Genomic DNA, 26,540 nt, shown 5'->3' with positions numbered 1-26,540 from the left:
TAACGTGCATTCTTTACTAGCCTTCATCTCATCCCGTTTTAATATTAAGTGCTGACTCCGCCCACCCGGGCCAGTTTCGGGGTACGCCGGTAGCAATTACAAGTGGACCATATCCTACAGTCCCTGCTCTCAGCGGAGGGAGGGAGCTACACTGTGTGTGGGAAGCGCTGTGACCGTCAGACCTCTCTGGATTAGACAAGCAAGTAGAGAAAACCGGCATCAGCCGAACCAATTTATTGCCAAATGCTTTGGGATTCAACACATTAACATTGCTTCCCATGGTCAGAAAAAGTCGGCAGATTTGTCGCTAGTCGCTTTTGAGAAATAAAGTCGCCAGGGGGGTCTGAAAAGTCGCTAAGTCTAGCGACAAAGTCGCCAAGTTGGCAACACTGGATCCGAAACTTTGGACACTTTCTGTCGTTTTCTCTGGCCTGTCTCTTCTCTTCGCCCCTCGCTATTTTCTCTCTCTTTCTCCAGCGCGTTGTGCAACAGTAATAATCATCCGTGCGAAACACTGAGTGTGTATATAGTTATATGGATTAAACGAAGCTTCGATGCAAAGAATTTGCATTGATGATTTTTAGTAATCGAGTTACTCGAGTTTCTCGAGGAATCGTTTCAGCCCTAGTCAACACCAAAACCTCCATGAACATGACATTCTTATTTAGGGTTGACTGAATTGATCTGAGTCCAGTGCCAATCTGTCTCTGTTACCGTTCTTGAGGAGTTTTCTGCTCACTGTTAAGATTACTGTGTATAGCTTTGAGGGGGAACAGGCAGGACCAGTGAAAGAGAAATGTAACATTGCAGTGCAGGTGTGGCTAGTTTGCGGTTTTATGTGCCTCTCTCTGCCCCATTGCCAGGATGAACACTCCCAGTAATAAGCTCCTATGTGATCCCTCAGCAGTTACACTCTGCACCAGGACACTAAAACCAGCCAACAGGAGAGCCACTATGTGTGCCCTTACACGCTCCTCATGAATCAAACTTGGGGGCAGTGGACAAAATAATCGATTTGTCACAGTTGAAGCAGAGCAAACAGTTTTTTACCTCTTCTGCTCCTCTTAGATCCACTTTTCTCATAGCTTGGATTGTATCCATATGATATGATGGTAGCCATTAATTATCCTTGCGAATGGAAGCCTGTGGATGCCCAAAGCCCCAGACACCCTGGGTTGGGCTGTGTTCACAGGCACATTGCTCTGCATTGGCCTGAAATGTTTGTCCATCTTGGACATAATTTTTCCTTGCTCTGTTTTCTGAGGTTGTTTCCAACTGTCAGTGTTGGCACCAGAACAAATCAATAATTTGACAAAAGGTAAGTATTTTTACGTGTGTGTTTCCCCCCTCAGAGGGGGGTACAATGGTCCACTGGGAGGGACAGTGTCCCCCAATTCCCCTCCACGATGCCGAGTATGCCAACTGCCGCAGAATGAGATTAATTCTGATTTGGGCAAATGCAAGACAAACCCAGTCAGATTAGCAACTGCTTAGCAGACCTTGCCAGACAAACATGAGATAACAAGATCTAGAACATATTTCTAGATAACTCCACTGTCATGGATATAAGCTCCAATGTAGTAATTTCAATTACCCAAGCAACATAGTCAGAGATATCTTAGGACTCTTCCATGTAGCCTATGAGGGTATAATTAATAAAAGAGCATAAATCATCTTGGAGGCAAAAAGTGGAGGGCTCGTTCTTCCAGTTTGCCCCTGACAAGCGTCCCGCAGGCCCCGCCACTCCTACCCCCTCCTATAACATATTCTCTCCTCCTTGCCACGTTTATTGAATGCCAATTAAGCAGCTAAATTAGCAGGGTTCAGAGATTAATTAAAAAAACCTGCTGGTTTCCTTGGGTAAAAAACTGCCAATTGTAAAAGTTTCAGCTGCAGTTTTTTTCTCCCTGTGCCACAAAAAGGATGTTAATGGCTTTCTAGCTCAGAGGGTATTTACTAGAGGAAATGTAGTTGGAGGAATTTAGGTCATGGTGCCCCTGGATGGGAATCCTGCCCATGCTCCACTGACAAATGAAGCAAGCACTGTTAAAGCCAGATTAGACGCAAGAAGTTCAAACCATTATATGATACAGTGTTTTTATTGAGTAGACATATGCTTCATTTATCAGGTCAGTTTCCTAGTCTTTACATTGGCCACTGTTGTGAATTAGATGGAGGGGAATCACTGCCAAATCAGATCAGCTAAACCAGGGGTCTCAAAACATGTGCCATGGAGGACTGAGAATCTGCATTTTTTGTTCCAACCAAATACCACTCCAGCTGATTTCACTGATGAGAGGGAGGAACTAATCGGTGAAAACACCTGGTGTGGTCTTTGGTTGGAGCGAAAACCTGCACACGCTCGGCCCTCCATGGCAAATGCTCTGAGATCCCTGAGCTAAACCGAAGAATGCATCATTCTCTTCGCTCCCCAGCAGAGGGCAGCATGGCTCCACAACAATAGCTTCCCCGTCCTAAAACTCTGAGGAGGATGTTTTTTCTCTCTTTTTATTTCAGCCATCTCTTTGTGCGAGAGTGCTCCTGATAAACATCCCCCCTCCATTCTAATCATCATGTCATTCCCTAGCTTTTAGTGCTCTGTCCGGCCTTCACTCCATCCCCTCATCTCCCTCACATGAAAGACCTCTTTTGTGATGCAGAATGAAAGTAGCACAAAGATAATACTCCCAATAAGACGCAGATACTGCCTATCTGATGTGATTGCATGGCCTCAATAGAGGCTGTGTTGTTTGATTCTGCTCTCTTGTTCAGAGGTGAGTTGTACAGTATATCCTGCTGTAGCCTTGCTGCTTTTGTTTCTCTGACTAATTATTACTGTCATTATTTCCTGTTGCTGTACCTCCCGACTATAACAAAGACATAAAGACGGAGACGAAACGTATTCAACCGTAGAAGGACAGGGTCTGATGAAAAAGGGTTATAGTGGAAATGAAAGTATAATTTTTTAGGGGCTCCAAAGAGAATATTTCTGTCATTTAAATTATTCTGTCATTCTGTCATGAAATTATTGCTCAGTAAATAACTTGGTTCACAATTTTAGGTTTTGAAAGACTTGAATGTTAATGTTTTTATTAGGTTGAAGTGTTTGGGCTTCCTATTTGGGTTAGGGTTAGGGTTGATGATGGGTGTTGATGATTCGGTTTTGGCTCAGTTTCCTGCCATCTCCTTTCTTTCCCTCCTATTCTGTTTATTGCCTTCTAATGTGTTCTGTCTAATAAAGCAGAAATGCCAATATAAATATTTTTAAAATATGCTTATCGAGTTTTTCGCATTTTATCTGTTTAATACTCTGCTTAAATCTGTTGTTCTAAATATGGTTAATTCCCAGTCTCTGCCATTAAACATTAGTTAATATTAAATAAGGTTTATGAATATAAGAAGAAATTTTCTCCTCATTTTCTCTGCATTGTTTGTGCACTTCTGTTTTCAGGAGGACATGAACCTGAATGAGGAACGCAAAGCCCCGCTGCGTGGGAAGGACCTGAGCACCAAACGCGAGATGGTGGTCCAGTACATCTCAGCCACTGCCAAATCTGTAAGTGGGAGAATAAACCAAAGAGCTCTTTCTCAGATGGACCTTGAGTGAGTGTGTACTGTGTAGTTATAGTGGGTGGGATGAAATATCATGACACTCTACAAGACGCTACAGAATAATGAGTTTAACCTGATCCTCTGCTTTATGGCTCTCTTTCTTATATCTTGTTTTCTCTCCCCCTCTCTCTCTCTCCTCTTTTCATGCTTGAGCCCCAAGTCTTTGATTGCAACTTTCATTTACTTTCTTCCTTGTTTTTCTGGGTGCTTATCAAAACGCTTTTGTTGGACTGTGTTCTCTCAGGTGCTTTTATATTTGGGGAGGGAAGCAGGTTTTCGCTCGATTTTGGAGTGTGTTACCCCTTCGTGCACAGTAATCTGGAACATGACCCTTGCATCACTCTAAACCAAAAACAGCAGTAAAGCCACTGAGTTTTGAAGGTAATCCATGAGTTTTAGGGTAAATTCCCCCATCCTCTTTATGAAGTTATGGCCATGCTTGTGAGGTGAAAATCACATCAGCACAGAAGAAGAAAAGTGATTTCTGTCCCCGTCGCTCCCCGAACCTGGTGGCCCTACTCTTGACATCATCATTTATTACCTTCCTCATTGTTATGGTAATTAACTGGCATTATTGATAATGATGATTACCCGAGATGATTGAATTCTTCACAGGGCCCATTATGCTTTGTGAGCACTGATATTTTATTCAAATGAATAACGTAATCTGTGTAGTCAAAGGACAGAGGACAAAAAGGGATGTCTGTCAGCACCCTGCTTCCATATTCGGTAGGGTTGAAGGAGGGGAACGGTTCAATGTCAGTGATGATTGTAGTTGTATCTACACATGTACAGCTTCATGCATGTGCACACATACACATCCACACCCACACATACACACTTTGCCACATACTGCTGTGATAGGAGTGGGCAGGAAACCAGCTTAGTTTGAGCTTAACAGTGTAGGGGACATCTATGCGTGTTTCTGGGTGATAAATGTGTGACACTGCTACCAAATCCCCTTCTCAGTAAGAAAGACAATACACACAACCTATTTGTGTAACTGAGAAAGACACAGGATTACACAGCAGGCCAATTATTCCTCTGTAGAGGAATTTAGCAGGGGGTCGCTGCAAAAAATATCCATTTTAGCAAGTTATTTAATCTTGTATTGAGTCTTAAAAATCTTATTTTTCTTAAAACAAGTGAAAAACAATCTGCCAAACGGGTTAGATAATTTAACTCGCTTAAAAATGCAATTTCTTGTTTCAGGAATTTTCTAGAGACAAGAGTCATATGCTTCCTAGAATTCTAGAATATCAATGAAACAAGTTGATGCAGTGGAAGCAAGTGGAATTATCTTATTGCAATTTTTTCACTTGTTTTAAGAGAAATATGATTTAAATACTCAATACTAGGTTGAATAACTTTTCAAGATGGACTAATGTCTTCAAATGGATATTTTGTGGGAATATGAGCTCCTGGTAGATGGGAAGAGAGAAAATCTATTTGTATAAAATAAATATAGTGAAAATGGAGCAAAAGCCTTCCAGCCTGCAGCTTGTGAGAATGTTGTCTAAACTGCCTTTGAGTGATCCTGTGCTCTGTGATGTCTTTAATAGTCTGATCCTGGTCTTCATATCCTTAATTTGAGGGGAATCTTCACAGCTAGAGCCCATGCATAGCCCACAATCAGCATATTCTCTGCAAACCTTAAGCAAGTGCGGTACATTTTAATGCCTCAGAAGCACTAAACTTTAGATACTTTAGTCAGTCTTTTGGAAGGTTGGTTTCATAATTGCTTTAACCTTTAACTAATTGGGCTGTTTTTGAGAAATGGTCAAATTTTTTGACCCGGATTAAGCCTATATTCTTTTGCAGGGTCTACTGGTCAATGATGAGAAATGTAGTGTGCACTAGATTAAAATAAAATGTTAAATGTTGATAGGTGAATAAGAGTGAATGGGAGTGGTGCGTTTTCTAGATGCTGGGGTCTCTCTGTTTTGCTGTGGTGCCTTTACCTTTAATGTGTGTCTAATTCTTTCTCTACCAAAGATGATTGCTGTCTGGTGAGATCACTGTTTTGGGGCTTTGGTGGGACTTTTCTGTTTTTTTCAGGGAAACGGACTAACTTGCATCCATCCACTCACTCATTAATGCACTCACACCTAATTTTCCTGTTTGTTCTAGACTGGGTCATAATGTCACCGTCAAATATTTGACAAGACAGTGTTATTTGTAATGACTTTTATTTTATTCTTATGTAGACATCTTATTTTTACTGCAGTCATGAAAATACACGTGTGTACAAAGGTCAGTGAGGGCATTCATGAATGTCACCAGCCCCCCCCCATGCCCACGTCAATACTCCAAATCCATCCATTTAGACTTGAACACCCATCCATCTCCCTTAAGCTACAGCTAATGCAGAGTATGTGGGCTTGCTGAGATTGCATTGGAGATGGATGTTTAAATCTGTAAATATTGGTTGAACAAGAAATATCCCCTAGTATCCTGTGGCCTTTTTTCTCCTCTCTCTCTACAGACCTGCTCAATTGAGAGAGTGATTTGGTGCCTCACAAAATGCAACATTATTCTTTTTCTTCCACATAGAAGGAACAGCCTAAAAAACCTTGAATTTCAATAGCTTTAGATGATTTTGCTTCGATTTGCCTCCCAAATCACATCTTTCTTACGTGTTCATCATTCTACCAAAGTATTAGCATGTTGATATACTATCTGGACTATTTCTTTAAAGCTATCTGGCTTGAAATTATAGCTAATGGGAGAGTAGGCAGATTATTAGTTTGTTTACTCCTGTCAAATATGTCTTTCAAGAGTGTGAGTTTTTCTTGCCACCTCTATACTAGTCTATCACCAGGCAAGATTGAGAACACTCCCATGCTCTACCAGGGTGCCTCAGCAGGAGTCGTGCAAATTACCCCAAACGCAAAATGGAATGTCTTTTCAAGGAAAACTTCTACATTGACCCTGTTCATTTGAATATAAGTTGTGTGTTTGAATGGAATCTAGCTCCGCTTTTGCAGGAGTATGTCTGTGGACATCCTTGACCATTGACTTTGCATGAACAGTTGCCTTTCTCTCTTATCTCTTTTCTTGCTGTCTTTCTCGTCTTTCTCCCTGTTAAATGTGTGCCAACATCATAAAACTACCAAAGCATGCCTTTTACACTAATGCAATCATTTATTCCTTCCATGGATGATTTTTTTTGTTTCTATTCAAATGTGCTGTGTCTCAGGGAGTCAGGAAGGGTGTGATGGCAGGGTCTTGTAAGGGGGATTGTCCAGTATTTTGTGCAGCCATATAATTGCAATTGCATTTTAAGATGGGTCTATTGGATATGACCACCAATGTACCACCTTGTCTCTTCACAGAGCTTGACAGTTGCTCAGATAATCCAGGCCCTTTCTCATTACAATGATGAGTGTTTATAATGAATAATATATAGATTTACACCATGAACAATTGGTAATGGTTGCATTTGTTTGGGAAAGAGAAAAAATACCCTTTCTCATGATAAGGTGACATGTCCTCAGTAGTTTGTTTATACTGTGTTTTGTATTATTATATATAATTATAATTTAGCACCGGAGATGCTCATTAGCATATCACACCAGGTAATACCTCAGCACTACTCAAATTATTACCTGGGGTGTTATTTTCCTGAGAACTGACAGGAGTTTTGTCCCTGTTTTAGTGACTACAAGGTGTTACATTGTGTGCAAAATAGCAACTTGAAGTTAGTGAAACTGTGCTGTTCCCCCTCAAGCTCCTCCCTGACTGTTGTCTGTGCAGTCTCAAGATAGTGTCTGTTCTTTAGGTCAAGCTGCTCTAAAACACGATTCAAAGACAAATATCCTACCTTATAGTCATAACAACAGCCGTGGAAAATATCTAAGTTGTAATTTACATCCGTGTGACTCATCTCAAGGTGCCTGCGGTATGCAGATAGTGTGAAATATTCCCCAAAGTTAGACAATGACATGCTACATTCATCGGAGGCCAGGGGAAATGTGGATTTATGATTAAAAAGTAGCATGTGCATGATCAAGCTGCGACACATTTAAAACTGACTTTATGGCTGTCATAAACTCTTGGTAGAGGGATGAACAGGGGAAACCAAGCATCAAATGGCCACAGAGTGGGAGAGTTTGAGAGTGACAGTAAAAGGGATGGAAAGGGAGATTGGAAGAGATGGCAGGGAGGGAGGCAGAGAGGGAGAGAGAACGGGAGAAAATGAAAACGGGAGAGAAAGTGAAGAAGGGAAAAAGACAGGAGTGTGCAGTGAGTCCTGTAACATACTGTAATCAACGTCCATTGCCTCCAGAACTTGCAGCAGAGAGAGAGGTGCTCAGCTACAGATTAGAATACATTTACCTGGCTGACAGACACCCTCCTACTGTGAAACAAGCACCACAGTTGCAGTAATAAAAAAACGCTCCCGCTACCTGCCACTATTGACAGATAACAAGGTTAAACTCGAGGAATCGTGCTGACTGCATGGGCTCAAGGTAGCTATGCCACACAAATTTGACACCTGAAGCCCAGCGCTGATGGCAGCTGATTGATTTTAGCCTTGGGAGACCCTCTACAACCTGTTTGTCCACATTGGCCACTGTTCCTTTTAGGGGATGGATCTACACCAATCAATCAATTGCAAGGACAATCAAATTTTGGCCAGTTAATCATTTAATGAATACCCTTGTGTGGGAATCAACGTGTCTCATTATGTTGATTCATCACTTCCACAGTTATTGTCGTCGTTTATCAATATTACCTTAACAAAGAGGAGGGATTCAAAATTAACTAGTTATCCTTTACTAACTGCTTTTTCTTGATGTTTCATTGAGTCACAGACTGTAAATAAAAAAAAATTTAATTTGACCTTGCGGCTGCCAAACTCAGACACTTTCTTTTCCAATATGTGCCTTCAACTGCAAAGTTTCTCTTGTTGTCCATTTGTCCATTAAAAATGTCAGCAGTATTAGTGTGTGCTAGTTGTGTGAGGGATGTTTGTGATGTCAAGTTACGCTAATGCCTCTCTACCTGTAATGTGGAGAGGATTCTCTGGCCTACTAATGATTGTGCTGTTTGTGTCTTTTTGCACATTAACTCCCCTCTTCGCTGACCGCTGCATGCAGATAACTGGGAGCAAAGTTTCGGTAAGTAGCCCATTACTTATTTGGCTTCTGAGTCTTGTTCTTTCCATGTATCTGTCTTCATTCTCCCTCCCTCTCTCCCTCCATCCTCCCCTCCTACTGTCTCTCCTTTCCCCTTTGGAAAGATGTTGTCAAGTACGTTCCAGAATGTGCAAGTGAGGTCATTTTTATGGCTTGGATGTTTATTTTCAGCCTTGATATTGCTAATGGGCTGTAATTTGGAAGGGCTATAAATTGCCAACACAATTCCTGCATATAAATGGTAGCACGTTCAAATGAGGGATTTTGAAATTATACAGCCTGAAAATGAACTGGGAATCCTTTTGTTGGTTTTTGCCGTTTCTCTTTTGAAATGGATTGCAGTCTAACACCTATTAGCATTTGAATATTGTAATACCAACAATGAGCGATAGTTTTTACACAAATAATCATAATCTGCAATCTAATCTGTTTATTGGAACATTTTGCATCTAAATGGCTTTCACTGTGTTCATTCTGTCTTTGAGACAGCACACATACTGAGAATGTATCACTTAATAAGACTTGGGCATGCATACACACACTTAATGTGCATGCTCTCTCTCACACACACACACACACACACACACACACACACACACACACACACAACCTATTGAACAGTGGAAAAGATATTAAGTGCATTTTTTCTCCCCTGCACAGAAATATTGGGCTAGTTTAATTTAGTGGCAGTATTCATAGCTATATATTTGAATTTGTTGTCAACACCCCTGTCTCTATTCCAAAACATTAAGGCATGTCACCTCTGTCTCACAAATGTATGCTCTTGTTTTTGTTGTGGATGTCATTTCACTTTCCCTCCCTCTAGTTTACAAAAGACTCCAATAATCTTTATAAATATACACTGTCAACAGATTGCCAATACTTCTTCATTTCTCCACACTGTAATGCGGCAATAGCAGATTTTCTCTCTCAAGTTCTCACAAAGTGGCACCCTGTTGCCTTTGTAAAGAGCTGGACCTGATTTTTGAGAGGCTTTCAGGAAAAAAACGCTCAGTTATTGCTTTTGAGAGTGTTGAATTGTCACCTTTTAATGGTATTTCATTGCTTTTTGAGAGCTTCTTAAGGATTAAGGGGACTGTAAAGCTTAACAGGAACAAGGACAAGGTAAAGCAGCACACTGTGACCTGGCCTCTGCTCTGTCCAGGCACCCAGACAAACCTCGCTCTTTGAGGCATTTTACAGAGAGACGTTTTGTATCGATTGCTTTTTCTCCCTCTTTTGTCAAACTGTTCTTTTGTGCTTGGTTATTTCTGCGGGAAGAGTGGGTTTTTGGCTAGGCTTGTATGGAGGTGGATGGAGTAGCTCTCGATCAGCAGCAATGACTACATTGTGTTCAGTAAATGGAATATGACAGAATTACCCCTGCTTGTATCATGACCACTCATCCGAGGATGTGGAGGCCTACTTTCAGAAGTTCTGCACACCATGTCAGAAGGTGCCAAAGACCCTGATTATCAAGAAGTTTCTTCAAACTCAAGAGCACTCTGAACCATTTGACCTGACCTCTGTAACCTCTGTGTCGATCCCGCAGCAGTAGCCCGCAGAGCTGACTAACGTAGTGAAAGCTGGGAGCTGTCAGTCTTAAAAGCCCCACTCAAAGAGCTAAAGAACCAGGGGGAAAGCGTTTAGCCTGGTTAGCCGATTGTGGGCTACAGTTAGCTCCCTGCTTGGCTGGCAGATTCCCATTTTCACGCTGTCAGCGCGCCTCGGCGGGAGGGAGCCTTCTCAGAGGTGCTGGATGGAGGGTGTTGTTTAGGATTGTCTATAGGGAACTCGCAACACTTACTCCTCTGTCTCAGGCATGAAATCTCTCTGGCACTTTCCCCTCTCCAGGTAGAGAATGAGGCGGGAATAGAGGACTGTGTGAATTGGCTCTAATCCAGTCTGGCCAGCGTGTAAGTGTACAACACTGCTAAGTCCCATCTGCCCTCCCCACCTCCTTGATCAAGTTTGAGGGGAAGATGAGTAGCCCACGTAGCTGGCTATCAAGGTGCCTGCAGGTAGACGAGAAATGTCCAGACCGGCCAGACAGCTCTGCTAGGGCACTGTGCTGCAGCAGCCTATTGACCAGTATGACGGCTTTATAGCTTCAGTCTCTGTAAAGATTGGCCTGATTTACGTCACAACTCCAGCGCCACGTTCTAACAACAATCTATCAATGACTCCTGCGGTGTTATTGTGAAAGCAGACTTCCCTTTCTCTATACTACCATTGACAGGCTCTGCAGCTCAGATGGAATAATGCTGAGACTAAAGGAGCGAGAGCGCACGTGCTAAAGAGAATGAGTGTGTGTTCCATGTGTTGACCTGCAGTAACCATCTCCAGACCACAGGGAGGTGATCAATATCTGTATGAGACCCCCCTGCCTGTTTCCACGGTAACACGCTGGTCAGCTCTGAGAGTGATGGTTTGCTTGTGTGGATGTGTACTGTATATGCGTGTGTGTGTCTCTGCGTGCGCAAAGAGCCAAAAACACCTCAAACCTGAGAGACGAGACCAGATGAGTATGTGTTGGCACTAGCTGAGTTGGTTTACAGAATTGAGCATTTTTCTCTGTTCCTTTCCTGGAATAATGGACAAAACTTTTCTTTTAAAATGAAATAGATTCCTTCCACCCACATAGGTATTGGAGGTGGACCTTTTCTCTTGTAAAGTGGCCGAGACATATTTTTAATAATGACCTCTTTTCCAGTGTGTGAAAATGTGTTAGGTGTTGAAAATGGTTGACAGAACAGTGCTCAGATGTGGTTGGGCGGTGAGATGTGGCAAGCATGAGAAAGAGCTGTCATTCATGAAATAGCATGGGGCCTAAAACGTGGAAAGCTGGCATTTGTATGTCATAGAATGTGAATCAGAATGACTACAAGGTCTTTCTTTTTCATTAAGTTAAACTCAGGGAAAGTGCTCTCTGTGGCTATGGTTAGCGGTTGTATAGTTACACATAGTTTCCACAGAGATTATTGTTTGTATCACTAGTATAACACTGGACAAGATAACCTTGAAAATTTTCCTTCATCTTTATTCTAGTGCAAAACTTGAAAGCCAGAATTCAGATCTGTCTTCATTGAACCGGTGATATTTTTTAGCCCTCCTTCCTATGTCTTGTGTTTTCTGTTTGCTCGAGGAGATGATGTCTATATTCCCAAGCAAATGAATGACCTTCGCATCTGTGTGTGTTGCACTTGATTGGTTGACTTTGTACATAGCCACCTGTGCTCATTGTCACCTGATGCTCCACTTCTGCTCATGTTGACTGCTGGTTTAAGTTTTTGCCGAGGGTCTAGACAGAGAATGGGGACAGAGACGAGGAGAGTAAACAAGAAGAAATTATCAATAAGGCCAGAGGATTGCAAGTCATCCAGATGGGGAAAGAGGGAGCGAGAAAGAGAGTTGCATGGATATGAGGACAAACAGACATCTGCCTCCTCTTTTACTCCAACTCGGTGCTCGTTCACTGTGCCAAGAGCTTACGAAGGACCTTTAAAAAAAAAAAAACATATGGTGAGCCTGAAAGAAAATCAAGGCCCCCCCCTCCTTCATTCCCCTCTTTACCTTTTAAACCCACATGCCTCAAAAGACTTTTTGTTTCAAGCAAGCTATTAAACTGGGTGCTGAGGGTTGAGCAGATTTGATGTGGCACATGTCCTTGGTGCTTTAAAAGAACGGCAATGAAAAATGAATCAATAGCTTGTGCCTCCCATGCCCTCATCCACTGTTCAGCATAGATTCCATCCAAATTAAGATCAAGGAAACATGCTCTGGAGGGGACTGTTTGAATAAGATGTTTCTTTGATTGGCTGAAAGCTTCCTTTGGAGTTCATCTGATGGACATAAAAAGTTGTCCGAGACCGAGATGATAAGAGAGGATTTAGTTGACAAACTAAAGTCGAATGGTGTATCTTCAGCTAATCTGTAGTCAGTTTGTACTAAAGCCTTTAATGGATACCGAATGTTTGCTGCTTCATTTACTCAAGTATGTTTATTTTGTTTCTTTTCACTCTCAGAGAGCAGGGTCAGTTACAACGGCAATACTGGAGCTGGTAGGAATTCAGTGTCTTGCTCAAAGATACTTTAGCAGGGCAGATGCTTACAATACGATATATGAATACTCGGTACCAATATATAATACTCAGCACTAAATTTACCTTTTTGTTTCAAAAGGATAACTAAGAAAACAAATCTGAGAGAAAAATGAATATCATTCCATTTTTGTACATATGCACTCATTGTCTTTGAGCTTATGTCTCACTGCCTGATTTTGTCTCATGAACTTATGTTGTTTTCACTGGAATGACACCAGAGCAATATTGTGAGCAGAGACGAGTGCTTTTGCTTCTTCCATCGGGACCATTAGTCAAAGTTGCCTAGAGCTCAGCCAGAATAAAAAAATAAATAAAAATAAAAAATGTTCATTTTCACCCCCAACCCTTTGAGCTTGTATTTACACTTCAGTATAGTTAGATTTTATGCAGACACCTTTTCGCATATAATTTAAATTTCTTTTCTGTCGAGAATTAATTCTGAAATGTCAAGTGGGATCTGATTGATTCATTCTTCATCCAATCTGTAGACATTTTTATAAAGGGTTATTACACCTCTCTGTCTGAAAGAATTCTGAGAACTCATATTGGATTTGGGAAGGCGAAGGGATTTGAATAATAGTGCTTCACAATTGAATTAAGCCGTATTGTGCTGGAGCACTCTTTTCTGTCTCTTGACAAACCTTACTATTACCAGCTTTTTCTACTCTTCTGTCTCGAACACTACCCTTTAAAAATCTTTTGAAATTGAGCAAAGTGAAAAAGTTCACTTCGATGACCACTAATACAATGGTATATCTAACATGACCTATTGCTATCTGAGTTAATAGTGTAATTGCTTAGGTCTCATTTTTCACATAATGTTGTTCAACTTCACGGTGTACAGACCCAAAACAGATTTATCAAGTCAACTTTGCAAGTTTCTGCTGAATGACTTGTCTTCAGGCATTCATGGTTGGCTTGACCTTTGCTGGCTGTGGAAGAAGCGAAGGTTTAACATAAAAAAAACACGGCTAGCGATGATAGGGGGCGGGCTGTGTGGGAAGGATCAAGTCAACACCAGCTCCCACTGGGGATGAGAAAGAGAGGTCCCTTTTCTCTTTACTTCCTTCTCTTACTTTTCTTTTAGCATCTCTTTTTCTTTTGTTTTCTCTTACTGCTCTTTTCCTTCCTTCTTTCCTTGCTTCCTTCCTTCATTTTCCACACATCTCCTCTCCCCTGTATTATACAACATATGTCTTTTCAAAGGCAGAAACAATCAGTCCTCTTCTATCAAAAGGGGAGAGCTGGATCTCATTATTTTGAAGGGAACATGAAAGGCTGGAGTGGTCACAGTATGCTGATATTGGATCGAAAGGGGGCTATGGCAATGCTTTATAGTCTGTCTGAATTTGTGTTTGAGTGCGTGTGTGTTTGTGTGTGTGTGCATGCATGCATGCTTGTGTGTCTGTGCATGTAGTAAGTAGCGCTGTTATTTTCCCTGCAGTTCCATTAGTCTTGGATATGATAGCTTAGATTCAGATATTGTGGAGGAGAGAGATAGAGTATGATAGAGTGTATCTTGGAGAGGGGGAGGGAGAAAGAAAATATGCAGGATTTTTAGTTCTGATGATTGCATATCTGTGAATTTTATATGTGTATACATAATATATAGTGTGTGTGTGTGTGTGTGTGTGTGCGCGCACATTCCCACTATATTGGATATACCAATGATGGAGCTTGTGAATACTGCCTATGCTCTCAGTTGTACTTTTCTCCCCCACAGCTCTGTCACACACTCGACGGCACTGCCGGCATTGCTCAGCTCGGCAGGAGGCTCCTGCAGGGCCGCATTAGGCTCCATAAACTTTATAGCATATTTTTACAACCCGCCTCTCTGTATGCATCCACCATCACATCCCATCGCATCTGCTTTAACTGTTCACACAGCTGTGAAATTCCGTGTATCCCCATGTTTTATGGTTGCCCGCTCCTCCAGTCACTCCCGATTTCTTTATTTGCTTCTTTAGCTTTTTGATTCCCTTCTCCACATCTGTGTATATTTAGCAAGTTATTTGCTTTGGTTGATGGAGTTGTCTTCTTTTTCTAGATGTGATCTCTGTGAAATGTGGGCTGTGTCTGAGTTTGTCAAGATTTGCATGGGGAACGTGTGTGGTGGCTGATGTGATAATGCACTTTTGTTCATAACCTTCCCAGCCTCTCCCCTCTTGTGCATTTTCCTATCTGCACCAAATACAGTGTGACTTCACAATGACAGATGATATGTGGATTTGCCTTTCACTGTGGACAGTGTTCACACAATGACAGATGCTATGTGTATAGTGGACAGTGTTCACACAAGCATGTGCATACAGCCTACTGATTCAAAACATCTATTTCACAACTGGAACTATGTGTGGATGAGGAAGAAGAGGGCAAAGAGAGGTGGCTGTTCACAGGGACTTATGGTCAACGTGAGGGGAAACCAAAGTTGTTCTAGCTGTGGGGCTTGGAGAGAGACACATTTATGGCCTGTTTATAATCCTCCTACTCCTGCAGTAAGCCCACCAGGCCCTGTGGGAGACCCCCTCTGCTCAGCCAACTAGTCCACTCAGCACAACAGAGTGCTAACAAGGTATAGTCTCTCCCTATCAGCTTCAGCGCTTTCATAGCGCCGTCATACTTGGACGCACAAGAGTAAAGCCACATAATCGCCTCATCAACAGCCAGCTTCCCCCTGATTCCCTAGACAGCTCTCCACTGTAATGATTGGTGACATGATCAAGGCCAGATCACTTGCTGTGTTATTGTCTGGCTTGCAGTTTCCTTTTTAAGGGTGCCCAGGAGAGATGGGCCACCATTTTGAAATGGCAGCCTTCAAGTTTTATCACTTTTTCTTTTGTCTGTTCTCCGTTGTGCCCAGCCGAACTTTGCAGTGCACTTAAGGAAACGGATGAGGGCTGAGTATGTCATTAGGGATATTTTACAACACCGTTGATGGCATTGGATCTTAGTTTTATCTGGCTTGCTGAGGGTGTATCACTCTCATTGCTATAAACACAGTTGTTGGTCGTTGATGCCTCTGGTCAGATAGAGGCTGCAATGACTGCAGTTCTCTAGTAGTTGTTGTAGTACTGAAGGCTAGCACTTGGTGGCAGTGGATGCCCATTGAATTGGCCATTCGGTGCAGCGCATAGGGGCTGAAAAGCCACATTGCTGCTATGGAATTGACCTAATGGGTTTCTCTCAACCCGCGTAGCACACCACTATGTCTGCCACTAATGCCATTTGTTAGAAGTCTGATCTTTAAAAGGGAGAATAAGTGTGAAATGGCTCAACAGCATTCAAATGGATCTGTCTTCTCTGATCAATACTTTCACCCTCCAATTGTAGACAGGGAGGGGAGAAAAGAAGGAAAAAGAACAGATTCATCATTGTTATCTTTCCTGTGTACAGATTTAAAAGTGAGACTGCCTCTGACATGGCGGTAGACAGCCAGCCCCTAGCGGGTCCACTCTGCTTTTTCCTTTTAACGCTTCACTTGCACAGTCAGGGCCTGTGAGGAAGCACGCGTTACCTCGCCTGCTATCGATAAGACCTCTTGTATTGACCACACTTTTATGCAATCGGACCTGAATTATTTATCAGACCGGCGCCACTATGATGAACAGATGCAGTCCCTTGCTAACAACACATCGGTCATGCTCGGAGAACCACACCATTTAAATCACTATCTTTCCTTCATTGTTCTCTCTGTATATCCCTTTTATGCATTCTGCCCATAGACTGACACCACATCACTATCTCACACTTCTTATTTATTCCACTGCAGTTGCTTCTCCTCAGAGATACACACACTAAACCGTCATCTCTTTTCTGACCCCATCCCTCCATGTGAGCCATATTTGCTTATTGACACCCTGTGCTCCTGACATGACACTGACTCAGGGCCACATGTGTTACGCTGAGACATGTTCTAGGCTGGCTATGGATTCGTCTGCCCAGGTTGTTTTTCACCTTAGACATCGGTGACAGAGAGTGGCGGAAAGGCACATCCCTGCTCCCCCGCACATGCTGTGCTCACTATCTCTACTTCCTCCACCTTGTCACTCGGCTCTGGTGCCCTCACTTACATGCCGCATCAATTTTTAATGCACAGCCATATGGTGGTCTTGTTTTTCTTCAGGTATCTGTGCCAAATAAATATGAGTAAAATAAAAAAAAAAAATCTTCATCTCTTCTTGCTGATGTTTTGACATAGGCTCTATAGGCTTTTGGATCCATCATTTGGTGTACAAACCATATCAAGCACTTCTTGAGAATGGGGCCAATTACTGGATATTGGCCTAAGGCTGATTTGATGGCGGATGTATAGTGTTCCAAATGATGATGTCCTTGATGTTGGATATAGACCCAGCGGGTGAGCTGACATCCAATCATGTTGAGAGATGGCTGACCTGTATCTTTATGTCCTGAGTGGTGTTGAGAGATTTTTTTTTTAAGGCTGATTGGGTGAATGCCATCTTCACACCTGAGAAGCTGGCCTTGGATCAAACATAGTCTGCCACAGGATGTGATAAAAACACAGGACCTTACAATGCAGACCCGTGATGTGTGTAATTACACAGTCATTTAATAAGACAAGCAGCAAATTCACTGTCATGTGTGAGGTGTTTTTCTTCCTTCCTGTCAAGATTTCCCATGTTAGCTTTCAGTTGGCTGTCTCTGCTGCCGACGGGTGTTGTTTGCTAGATTGTTTGTGTGTCACCTCTCATGTCTCAGTGTGAGGAGGAGGAATTTGCTACCACAAAAGAATGAAATTGAGAGGAAAAAAGTTCCTTCCAAGCCTTGCAAGTAGAACAAAAGAACAGAAAAAAAAATCTTGATGTTATTATGCCGGCAACATCTTCGGAGCTTCTGATATAAATGAACTAAGGGTTCTAAAATTGTCATTTGAATTATGCCTTTCATCTCCCCATGGTTTTTAGTGAAGCAGTTCAGCCCAAGTCTCCAGTGAATGTTTTTTCCTCCCCTGTTTGCATTTCTGAACAAGCGCCATAACTGTAATGAATTCTATTATTTTAAAACCAATTACTGTTAGTTGGGAGCTTTTTCACCGCCGTTGTCGTGCTCTCTGTGGAATAGTGCTGCTGCAGTGTCGACTGCACTCAAACCTGATGGTATTTCTTCCTATTCCCCTAACCGCCCATACTAATGTAGTTTTCTGGTGTTACTATACCTCCCCCATACACAGTACTATCTTTCAGAAGTACCAGATTTATATGAATCGGAGCAATGAATGAATTTTATGGTATTTTATTTATTCAGTAGCATAACATACCTTTTGAAATCAATTAAATACGCCAAAAGTCAATACATTGTATGAAATAGAATAAGCCTGAAATAAAATACAGGAAATACATTCCTTATTGTTGTCTCTTGATCATGAGCCTAAAGATGAAAATCAATGCAGGGTAAAAATAGTGACTTGCATTTGTTTTTATGTTGTTATTTTGATTTCATTTTTTTAATGTAGTTAATCAGATGTTTGTCTTAATTAAGATTCTACTTTTTAAAATTAAATGTCAAGTTTTTATTTTAATAAAACATTGGCACAAATGACTTGTTTTCTGCTCCCATTTAGGAGTTCCCATGCTGTATTTGTCTCAAAATCTTAGAAATCCTTTCCAGTAGATGGGACAGTTTTCCATCAAACGCAGTGGAGAGGGGAAATGATAAAACAATAGACAGAAGCTCACAAGGACTACAGAACGCAATGCCAATTGTTGATGTTGCACTGAATTTGACATTAATATATTTATGCAAAATATGACATGGGACATTCTTTAGCTTCTTTTCCACATGGGTTTAAATTCTCTGTAGGTGCATTCGGATGTTATCTGAAATAAAACTGATTAAAAATTTACATAAAGGAAAGGGATTCTGTTGTGCACAGGATGAGACAACATGCGAGAGCATGGGAGAGAGGGACTGTGTGATTGGAAATTTTTTTTTTTTATCCTTTCCCTTTTTTCCCCATTAGATGTAATTAATGCTTCATTGGTCTAACAATTGGGTGTCTTTTAAGCTCACGTTAGACCACACAATGCTCTTTGTTCATGGTAATTATATTTATTCATGATTACCAAAGACTTGTAGAGACACTTTTACAGACACTATTACAAAGTTTCTCTTTGACGCTCCTCTCCATTATTTCTTTTTCTAAGCATAGGACTAATTGGATCTTGCCTGCCTGCCAGTGTTGGAGGTGGACTTTTTTGTTCAGGTATTTTTTTTTTAATATTTTTTTTTTAATGGTTTTAGTCCTCCAATAGAGCCACTTTTATTCAGTGTTTTAATCAACAGTGTGTAACTTCAACAGCATGAGAAGTAGTGAACTCCACAGTGCTGCACAATGATCTTTATACACATCTGTTTCCCTCATTTTCCTATGCAATAAGCACACATGCATAAGCATATGTACACACACACACACACACACGCACACACACACACACACACACACACACACACACAGAAAGAGCGGAGAGAAGAGGAAAAGAGAGGGAGTGAGACACGTTCACTCATTAAAAGCCAAAGTGCCATTCTGCCCTAAAGATTGATTCATAGCTTATTTAATAAGCTGAAAGGTTACCTCAAAACAGATTTTCTCCATAATTGACCAATTTCAGTGCCGCTCGATAAGCATTCGTGTCAAGCCGAGGCGTCGAGGTATTGCTGTCTCTCTATTCTCTCTCTCTCTCTCTCTCTCTCTCTCTCTCTCTCTCTTTCTCTTCTCTCTCTCTCTCTCTCTCTCTCTCTCTCTCTCTCTCTCTCTCTCTCTCTCTCTCTCTCTCTCTCTCTCTCTCTCTCTCTCTCTCTCTCTCAAGCATGACTACTGATATGACACTGCCGTGATTAGTTGTTAGAGGAGATATGAAATATTCAACATGTTGTATTTTGGAAGTTTACGGGGCGGGGTCCAAAACCTGGGCACAACGGCTGCTGCATTAGTTAGCATCTCCGAATGTGCTTCTAATTAGCTCACTTTGCCCAGCAGCTGTCTGCTATTAGGACCCTTTGTTCCAGATGTTATCTCATTAGAATGGCATTGATCATCTTAATGACTCCAGGAGAGATGATTGGTCCACATTAGTGTGACCCACTTGCTCCCTCTCTCCCCGAGGTCAAACCACAATGGTTTCACCCATCCTTATGTTCAGTCGACAGGTTAAGTATGGCGGACATTTTCTCCAGTCATGGTTACTTGTGTGTGGAACGCCAGCAAGTGTGTGTGTGTTTGTGTGTGTGTGTGTGATGGAGGGGATATGAATCAGAGGAGAGTGCTGCTTGCTAGCTGCAAACGGGGCTAATTTGTGGATGAACTTGCACATTAGGCCCATTCTTAGTGTTTTGTCATTAGGCTAATGCTTAGTGTACACAATTCTGTCTCTTTGAATTGCGGTGCTAGTGTCATTGCACAAATGGGTTTGCTTTATAAAGGGATGGATTGAGGTTTGAATTAGATGTTTCTCTTTGCTCCACATTACGTTCCACTTTGAGGGTGAAGTCTATCAATTTGTCTACCAGTTACCTTGTCTGTATACACAAGGCTTTCTGAAGGCTGTGTCGGAGCGAGGATATTTGGTATTGTATGCGTTTTTATTCAAAGTATCTAATAGAAATACAATTCAGTATTCAGAGCCACTGGTGATATTGAGTGGTCTCATTCATAATATTCTACATTCAAGGCTGTTGGTCTGTTTGTGTGTGTGCGTCCGTGCATGCATGAGCGGGTTTGCTTGTGTGCATGTACATGTTTTGCAGATCCGTTTTAGAGTCTGTCTGTCTTTATGTGTGTGGTGGCAGTGGTGCTGAGATGGAAGGAGAGGAGGCGTTCGAGTCCTGATCTCGCTCCATGGTCTTGGTCTGAGTAGCTTTGTGGCCAGACGAGGCTCTGCCAGGGCATCACTGACAGCTGAGAAGCAGGCAGCTCCCTCCCCTGCTACAGCGAGCACAGAGCACAGCAGAACAGAGAAATCTGTGTGTCTCATCCCTCTCTTTGTTTCCCCTCTCTGCCTGGGTTGCAACTGGACATCTCAGAATTCTGTGAAACCAACGAGGCATTCTACATTCATTCAGAGAGAGAGAGAGAGAGAGAGAGAGAGAGAGAGAGAGAAAGAGAGAGAGAGAGAGAGAGAGAGAGAGAGAGAGAGAGAGAGAGAAAAAGAGGGGTAAAGGGGAAGACAGAGGGAAAGAGATGGATGGAGAGAGAGATGGTAGATTAAGAGGAGGCCGCGGTAGAGAGAAAAAGAGAGAGAAAGAAAGGAGTGTTCGGGGGAAAGTGAGAGAAAGAGAGTCCAAGATCGGGAGCAGTGAACTGTCTTATTGCACTCCTCCAGCCTGTCCCTCCCCCTCAGTAGTCAGCAGTGTAACTAATCCTGACTAGGCCAATTCCTCCGCACTACAGTGTGAAGCTACCTTCTGCACCACAATGTGCCTCTGTGGTCAAGCCGTTCTTTATATGGCTCCTTGTGTGGCAACATTGGGTCTCGTTTTTCTCTCTGCGTGAGCACCTCATGCATTAACTCGGCACCACCGTTTTACGCTTCAGACACAAATGTGTAGTAAAACAACCGTTCTTAATTGCATCCATCTCAGTGGCTCTGTCTTCATTTTTTAGGCTCCACGGCCTAATGAAAACGGAGAGGCATCAGTTTAATTATAATGTACTCGCCTCGTATCGGGGAGAGATTGTTTTTATTTGGAGCCCTAATGAATTTCTCATCAGTTTGTTATTAACATCAGGCTATCTTAAGCTCAAGTGGGGAAGCAGCCAGTTACATGGCTTTGTTCTCCCTGATGGACAAGTTTTTGTTCCTCTGTTGAGAGAGAAATAACTTGTGAAAATGGTAAGGGAAAAAGAAAGCTACATCGCTCCGCCATCCACTGCCAAACAATTTTCTGCCTCAGGTGAAGAGGAATGCGCATATGCCATTTTATGTAAAATCTTTATACTAATGCCAGCTAGGTGTGCTTTTCATGTAACAACTGGTTCTTCAGTGGCCCAGATTCCTCGAGAATGATGATGGTGGGTGGCTGCAATAATGGCTTAATCTATACAAAGAGCATCAAAGCAGCACTAGTGGTGTTATGGATGGATTCTACTCAGTCAGCTGCATGGAACATGGCAATGGCAAATTAGCCTATTGTGTCTTTTTCCTCTTCAGTTCAAATTGAGCTATTTATACACTGGATGCATCAATTCAGTTTATTCTTTTGTGGGGACGAGTGGATTGAGGGGGTGGGGAGAGGATTGTGACACTGGAATGAGGACACATAATGATGAAGATTTGACATTCTTACCCATGACCCTGGCTGTATATGGCACGGTTTCCTTATCCCAAAGACCATTTTGAACTAATCTAATGGGTTATGAAGGGAACATAATGATGTGTGGGGCCTTGTTATTTGCCTTTGTTCACAAAACACTTCCCTAGTTTATTGCATTTTACGGTTGGAGGGCTTGATCACTCGTATTATGGCTTTGTAAATGGGAGTCAATAAATTACCCTCTGATTAAAGATGATGCCCTCACTTTAGGTGTGAGAGCCATTCGCTATGCATGGTTAGCATGAGTCTTTTCGAGTGTACTAGTTTAATCACTCTAATTCCTCTTCCATTCTAGCCCCCTCCACCTCCATCACTCTCTGACTTGTGCCTGACAGTTGAACATGGCACGAGCATTTTTGAGTAGCTGAGTGCTGGAAAGCAGTAGTGGTGGGGAGAAGGACTTCCAAGATACCAAGCCTGTTGTCTGACTTGACAATGAAATAACAATTCGGACGGAAAACAAAGGAGCACATGCATTTTAATTCAGCCTGTTATCTCCCATTCATTTAATGTCTCTGTCTCTCTATCTCTCAGATGGGTATATGCATCTATTCACATATATACATTCCTCTCTCGTTCTCTATCTCTGTCAGTCACACACACACGCACACTCTTTTGTGTTATAGTACACATCCTTTCTCCGCCTCCAGGCCCAGACGAGCCTCAAGGTCTCTCTCCCTTTGAGCTGGACTTGTCTTTTTATGTATCACTGAAAGCTTGCTCCTGCCCTTTCTCTCCTTCTTGTTGTACAGATGTTCACCAATCTGTTCGCAAGCAACAGGCTTGACCTGAGTTTTGTGAAGATGTCAGTCACCTCCAGATATGCAAATACACATCAGTGCTGTCAGACAAAAAACAATGTATCTACAAAAAGTAAGCTTTTCAAGAATGGAAAAAGTTTATTAAATGGCCATGCAGATTTCAAATTGAAGTTAAAAAAACGACAACAACCACCTTGTAGTTATGTGTTTCTTACGTGACTGTGGTTGTAGGTAAGCTATCAACTAAAATAAAGCTTGCACTAAACTTTTTTGTTATGTCCCTATGATTGTGATGGGGTTTGTAAGATAAACACTCAGTGAAATCTTCCAAACTAGTTTAGAGAAACAGGAGATTGTGGTAAGACATCCACCGTTGCTGATTGGCAAATGTAGAAAAAAGCTGTAATTGTTTCCATTTCACATGTATAAACATTTTCTCTATATTAGCCAAATAGGCATTTCCCCCCCAATTATCCTTTTTCTAAAACTGTTGACAAAAATAGTGGATTGATTTTATTTACTCAAGCAAAAAAAAATGCAAATGTGTTAAAGCCTCCTTAAAGCCCAAAAAGCCCCACAAAGTATACTTCTGTAGAGTTATTTAAACTCAGCCACTTAATTACTGGTGGTCTCTTTATCTTATTCATAAATGCAGCTCTTCACTGAAAACATAAACTGGAGTTTTTGGGTTATGGAAAAACAAGGATGTGGTAAATAACAAAACAGATGGTCCAGGTCTGTTGACAGCAGCTTTATGCATGGCAACAGGGGAAGAGAATTGTACTGAATTTCTGCTGACCCCTTTGCTTTGGGAAAAAACTGCTGATCCCCCCCACCTCCCCACCCCCCAGTTTGTTTCATGCATCTTCAAACCTCAGTCACACTGATTGATACACTGTGGAATAGCCTCAAGCTTCATTTTCAGATGAAAAACCATACAAGTTCCCAAAAGCACAGAAGACTCGGAGGCCATTATGGCACGGAAGAAGCACAAGCCGTGCAAGATAATAATCATATTTACCCCCCATGCCTACCTCCACCCCTGCCCCATTCTCTGTGTTCCATTAATGAATGAGAAAATAAAATATCAAAGCAAAAATAAATGAAATTTTATGTGGCGGCTATCATTTATTGATTATATCTGGGTCCAGTGTGAGATGTGATATAACTCGGATATGGCTGCATAAACAGTCTGCTGATGTGTTTTGAAATGCAGAAGAATATTACATTTTGCTTAGCTAGGGACATTGGAATGCGTTTGAAGATGGAAACCTGAGACCAAGAGTGGTTCTCCAAGGGTCTTCCCCCTGTCCTCACAGTTAACTGTGTTCACGATAGCACATCTCTGAGCTCATTAATTACCAAAGATAATGAACAATCTGATGGTTTCTCTGGAGGCACCACAGTTTTCCAGTCAGGTGGTTGAGACAACTCATACACATTCATATTCTATTTGGTTTCTTCAATGGCTGCAACACCACAGTGGTTAAATAACCGTTTTCCTGCACTTGTTCCATCTGTAACAATCACAGTTTCACGTGCCTATACGTTTTTTCTCTCTGGGGCTGAAAGACCAAATTAAAATTGTTCCATAGCCTTATGCTGTACAGGTGTGGCGTGCCTATTCCCAGTAAAGACTCCTCTGCCAGGCTTAAGTCCTACCACCTGTGTCTGGATTAGTCCCATGGCTGGAGGAGGATGAGTGGAGGGGGTGAAGGGGATAATGAGGGCATGGGATGGGCCCAGGGGCAGCCAGCAGGGCCCAGCCAGGTGGATCTGCCTGTGGTGCTAAGCCTCTTACCTCACTCCATCCTCATCCTGGCATCCTCTAACTGGTATAATACCGTGCGTTGCCTTCTGTGGCAATGCGGGTAAACCAACATAGGCCTTACAACAGACATACCTGTAATTCCAGTGGCCACATGTTAATCAACATCAGAGTCTGAGTGGATTAAAGCTTGAGCGCTTGATGATCATGCATACTAAATCTAATCAACTAATTCAGAAAGGGCATTCGCATGTTACCCAAAATGCTATGCTACCGTTGGCACTTGTGGTAGAGAGGGCTGTAGAGTTTACAAGGGTACCACAGAATAATGAGAAATGAGCTCATTTGAGTTTCACATAAGACACAGTTGCAATTACAAATTGAGCATATCATGTGTGCAGCGGCACACAACAGAGCAAGCTACTAGTGTGAGCATTGAAAGCCTGCCTCTGTCTTTATTCCCCCATATTCCTTTCTCTCCCCTTGTCAAGTGCTGTCTTCCTTTTCTCTTAAAGATAGGACTCAAGGTGTTGTATGGGCCACGTTCTGCACTTTCTCAAAAATCTGCCTAGCTGTTTGTGTCTTCATTTCTACACACCATGATTTTGTCCTTGTCTCCTTGTTGACAACAGCAATTACAGCCATTGCTCAACACAGTGAATAATGATAATGAATGGATGTACTGCTTATTCACCAAAAGGATTTGCAATGGTATGAATAGAGAAACTGCAATTACGTTTGGTTGGCCTTGGGGGGTGGGGGGAGACATTGACATGAATGGTTTGTTTTATTGGGTTCTGTGCTTGATGTCATGGTTCAGATTTGGATGAGCTGTATAAGAATGAATTGAAAAATGTATTATGGACATGATAAAGATTTTAGGCGAACAGCTGTACTATAGAAGATACTATATGAATATGTTATTTATGTGTGAATGTAATAGTGTGTATACGTATATGTGTGGTGGTGGTGGCCTATGGTGACTGTCCCGGGCACAGGCCTTTGTGTAGGAGTTGATACGACTGAGAGAGGCAGCCAGCCTTGGTGAGCACGTGCTTACAGCATCATCAAAACGAATGTGTTGAAAGTCATTAAATGACACTCAATTTAATCATTCTTTTACATTATATAATTAGGACCCAAGGCTGCTGTCATTTGGCATTTGGCCACAAGCTGACTGGTACTAAAATAGCCTGATTGACTTCTTCATTAATACATCTGCAGCTGAAAAATAGCACCTTCGTCTCATATCGAACAGTCCTCAGCCATAATTGATGCCTCAGATGGTTCAGTATGCAGCCTGAAACTTCTAGTTAATAAGTGGTGCAAGCATCATGATTTAACCTTAAGTTTGGTGAGTTACTGGGGAATTCTTTAAGCAAGAAGCATAGCTGTTACAAACAGTAGAGTTGTCTGCACATCTATGCACTAGCTTGTGATGGTGTGACAGATGTCACAGGACAGATTGACGTTTCATGTATATGCTTTTATAAGCTCCTACACAGGCACGAAGATGTTTGTTGTCATCCATTGCTATGCTTCCATTCTCAGCTCAGACGAGGCATGCACCCAGTGTTGTTTACTTGCTGTCAACAGCTTACACCCAGCAGTACAATTTTGTTAACGAATATAGATTGACTCTTGCTTGTCAAACGACATGCCAAACTGTGTAGTAGCTGCTACCTATACCACACACACACACGCACACCTTCTTGCCCTCTCTGCCTCTCTCTCTATCTTTCTGTCTCTCTCTGTCTCTCTTTCTCTCTCACTCCGCTGTAGGGAATGTTGCCTGGCTGGCGATGATGTTTGGACCATGTATGTT

At 42.0% G+C, this 26,540-nt stretch overlaps 1 protein-coding gene across 1 annotated transcript in view; it reads left to right on the top strand.

The window, feature by feature from the left end:
• diaph2 (diaphanous-related formin 2) overlaps window positions 1–26,540 on the top strand; it is a 386,425-nt gene that overhangs the window by 26,011 nt on the left and 333,874 nt on the right. The window contains exons 5-6 of the mRNA XM_078288946.1: window positions 3,452–3,556; window positions 8,715–8,735. Coding sequence (XP_078145072.1) covers window positions 3,452–3,556; window positions 8,715–8,735 — 126 coding nt within the window. The remainder of the gene's footprint in view (window positions 1–3,451; window positions 3,557–8,714; window positions 8,736–26,540) is intronic.

The sequence above is a fragment of the Centroberyx gerrardi genome, chromosome 16, assembly GCF_048128805.1.
Source record: "Centroberyx gerrardi isolate f3 chromosome 16, fCenGer3.hap1.cur.20231027, whole genome shotgun sequence".
NCBI lineage: Eukaryota > Metazoa > Chordata > Actinopteri > Beryciformes > Berycidae > Centroberyx > Centroberyx gerrardi.
The sequence above is the reverse complement of the archived record's forward strand: the minus strand, read 5'-3'. Positions and strand labels throughout refer to the sequence as shown.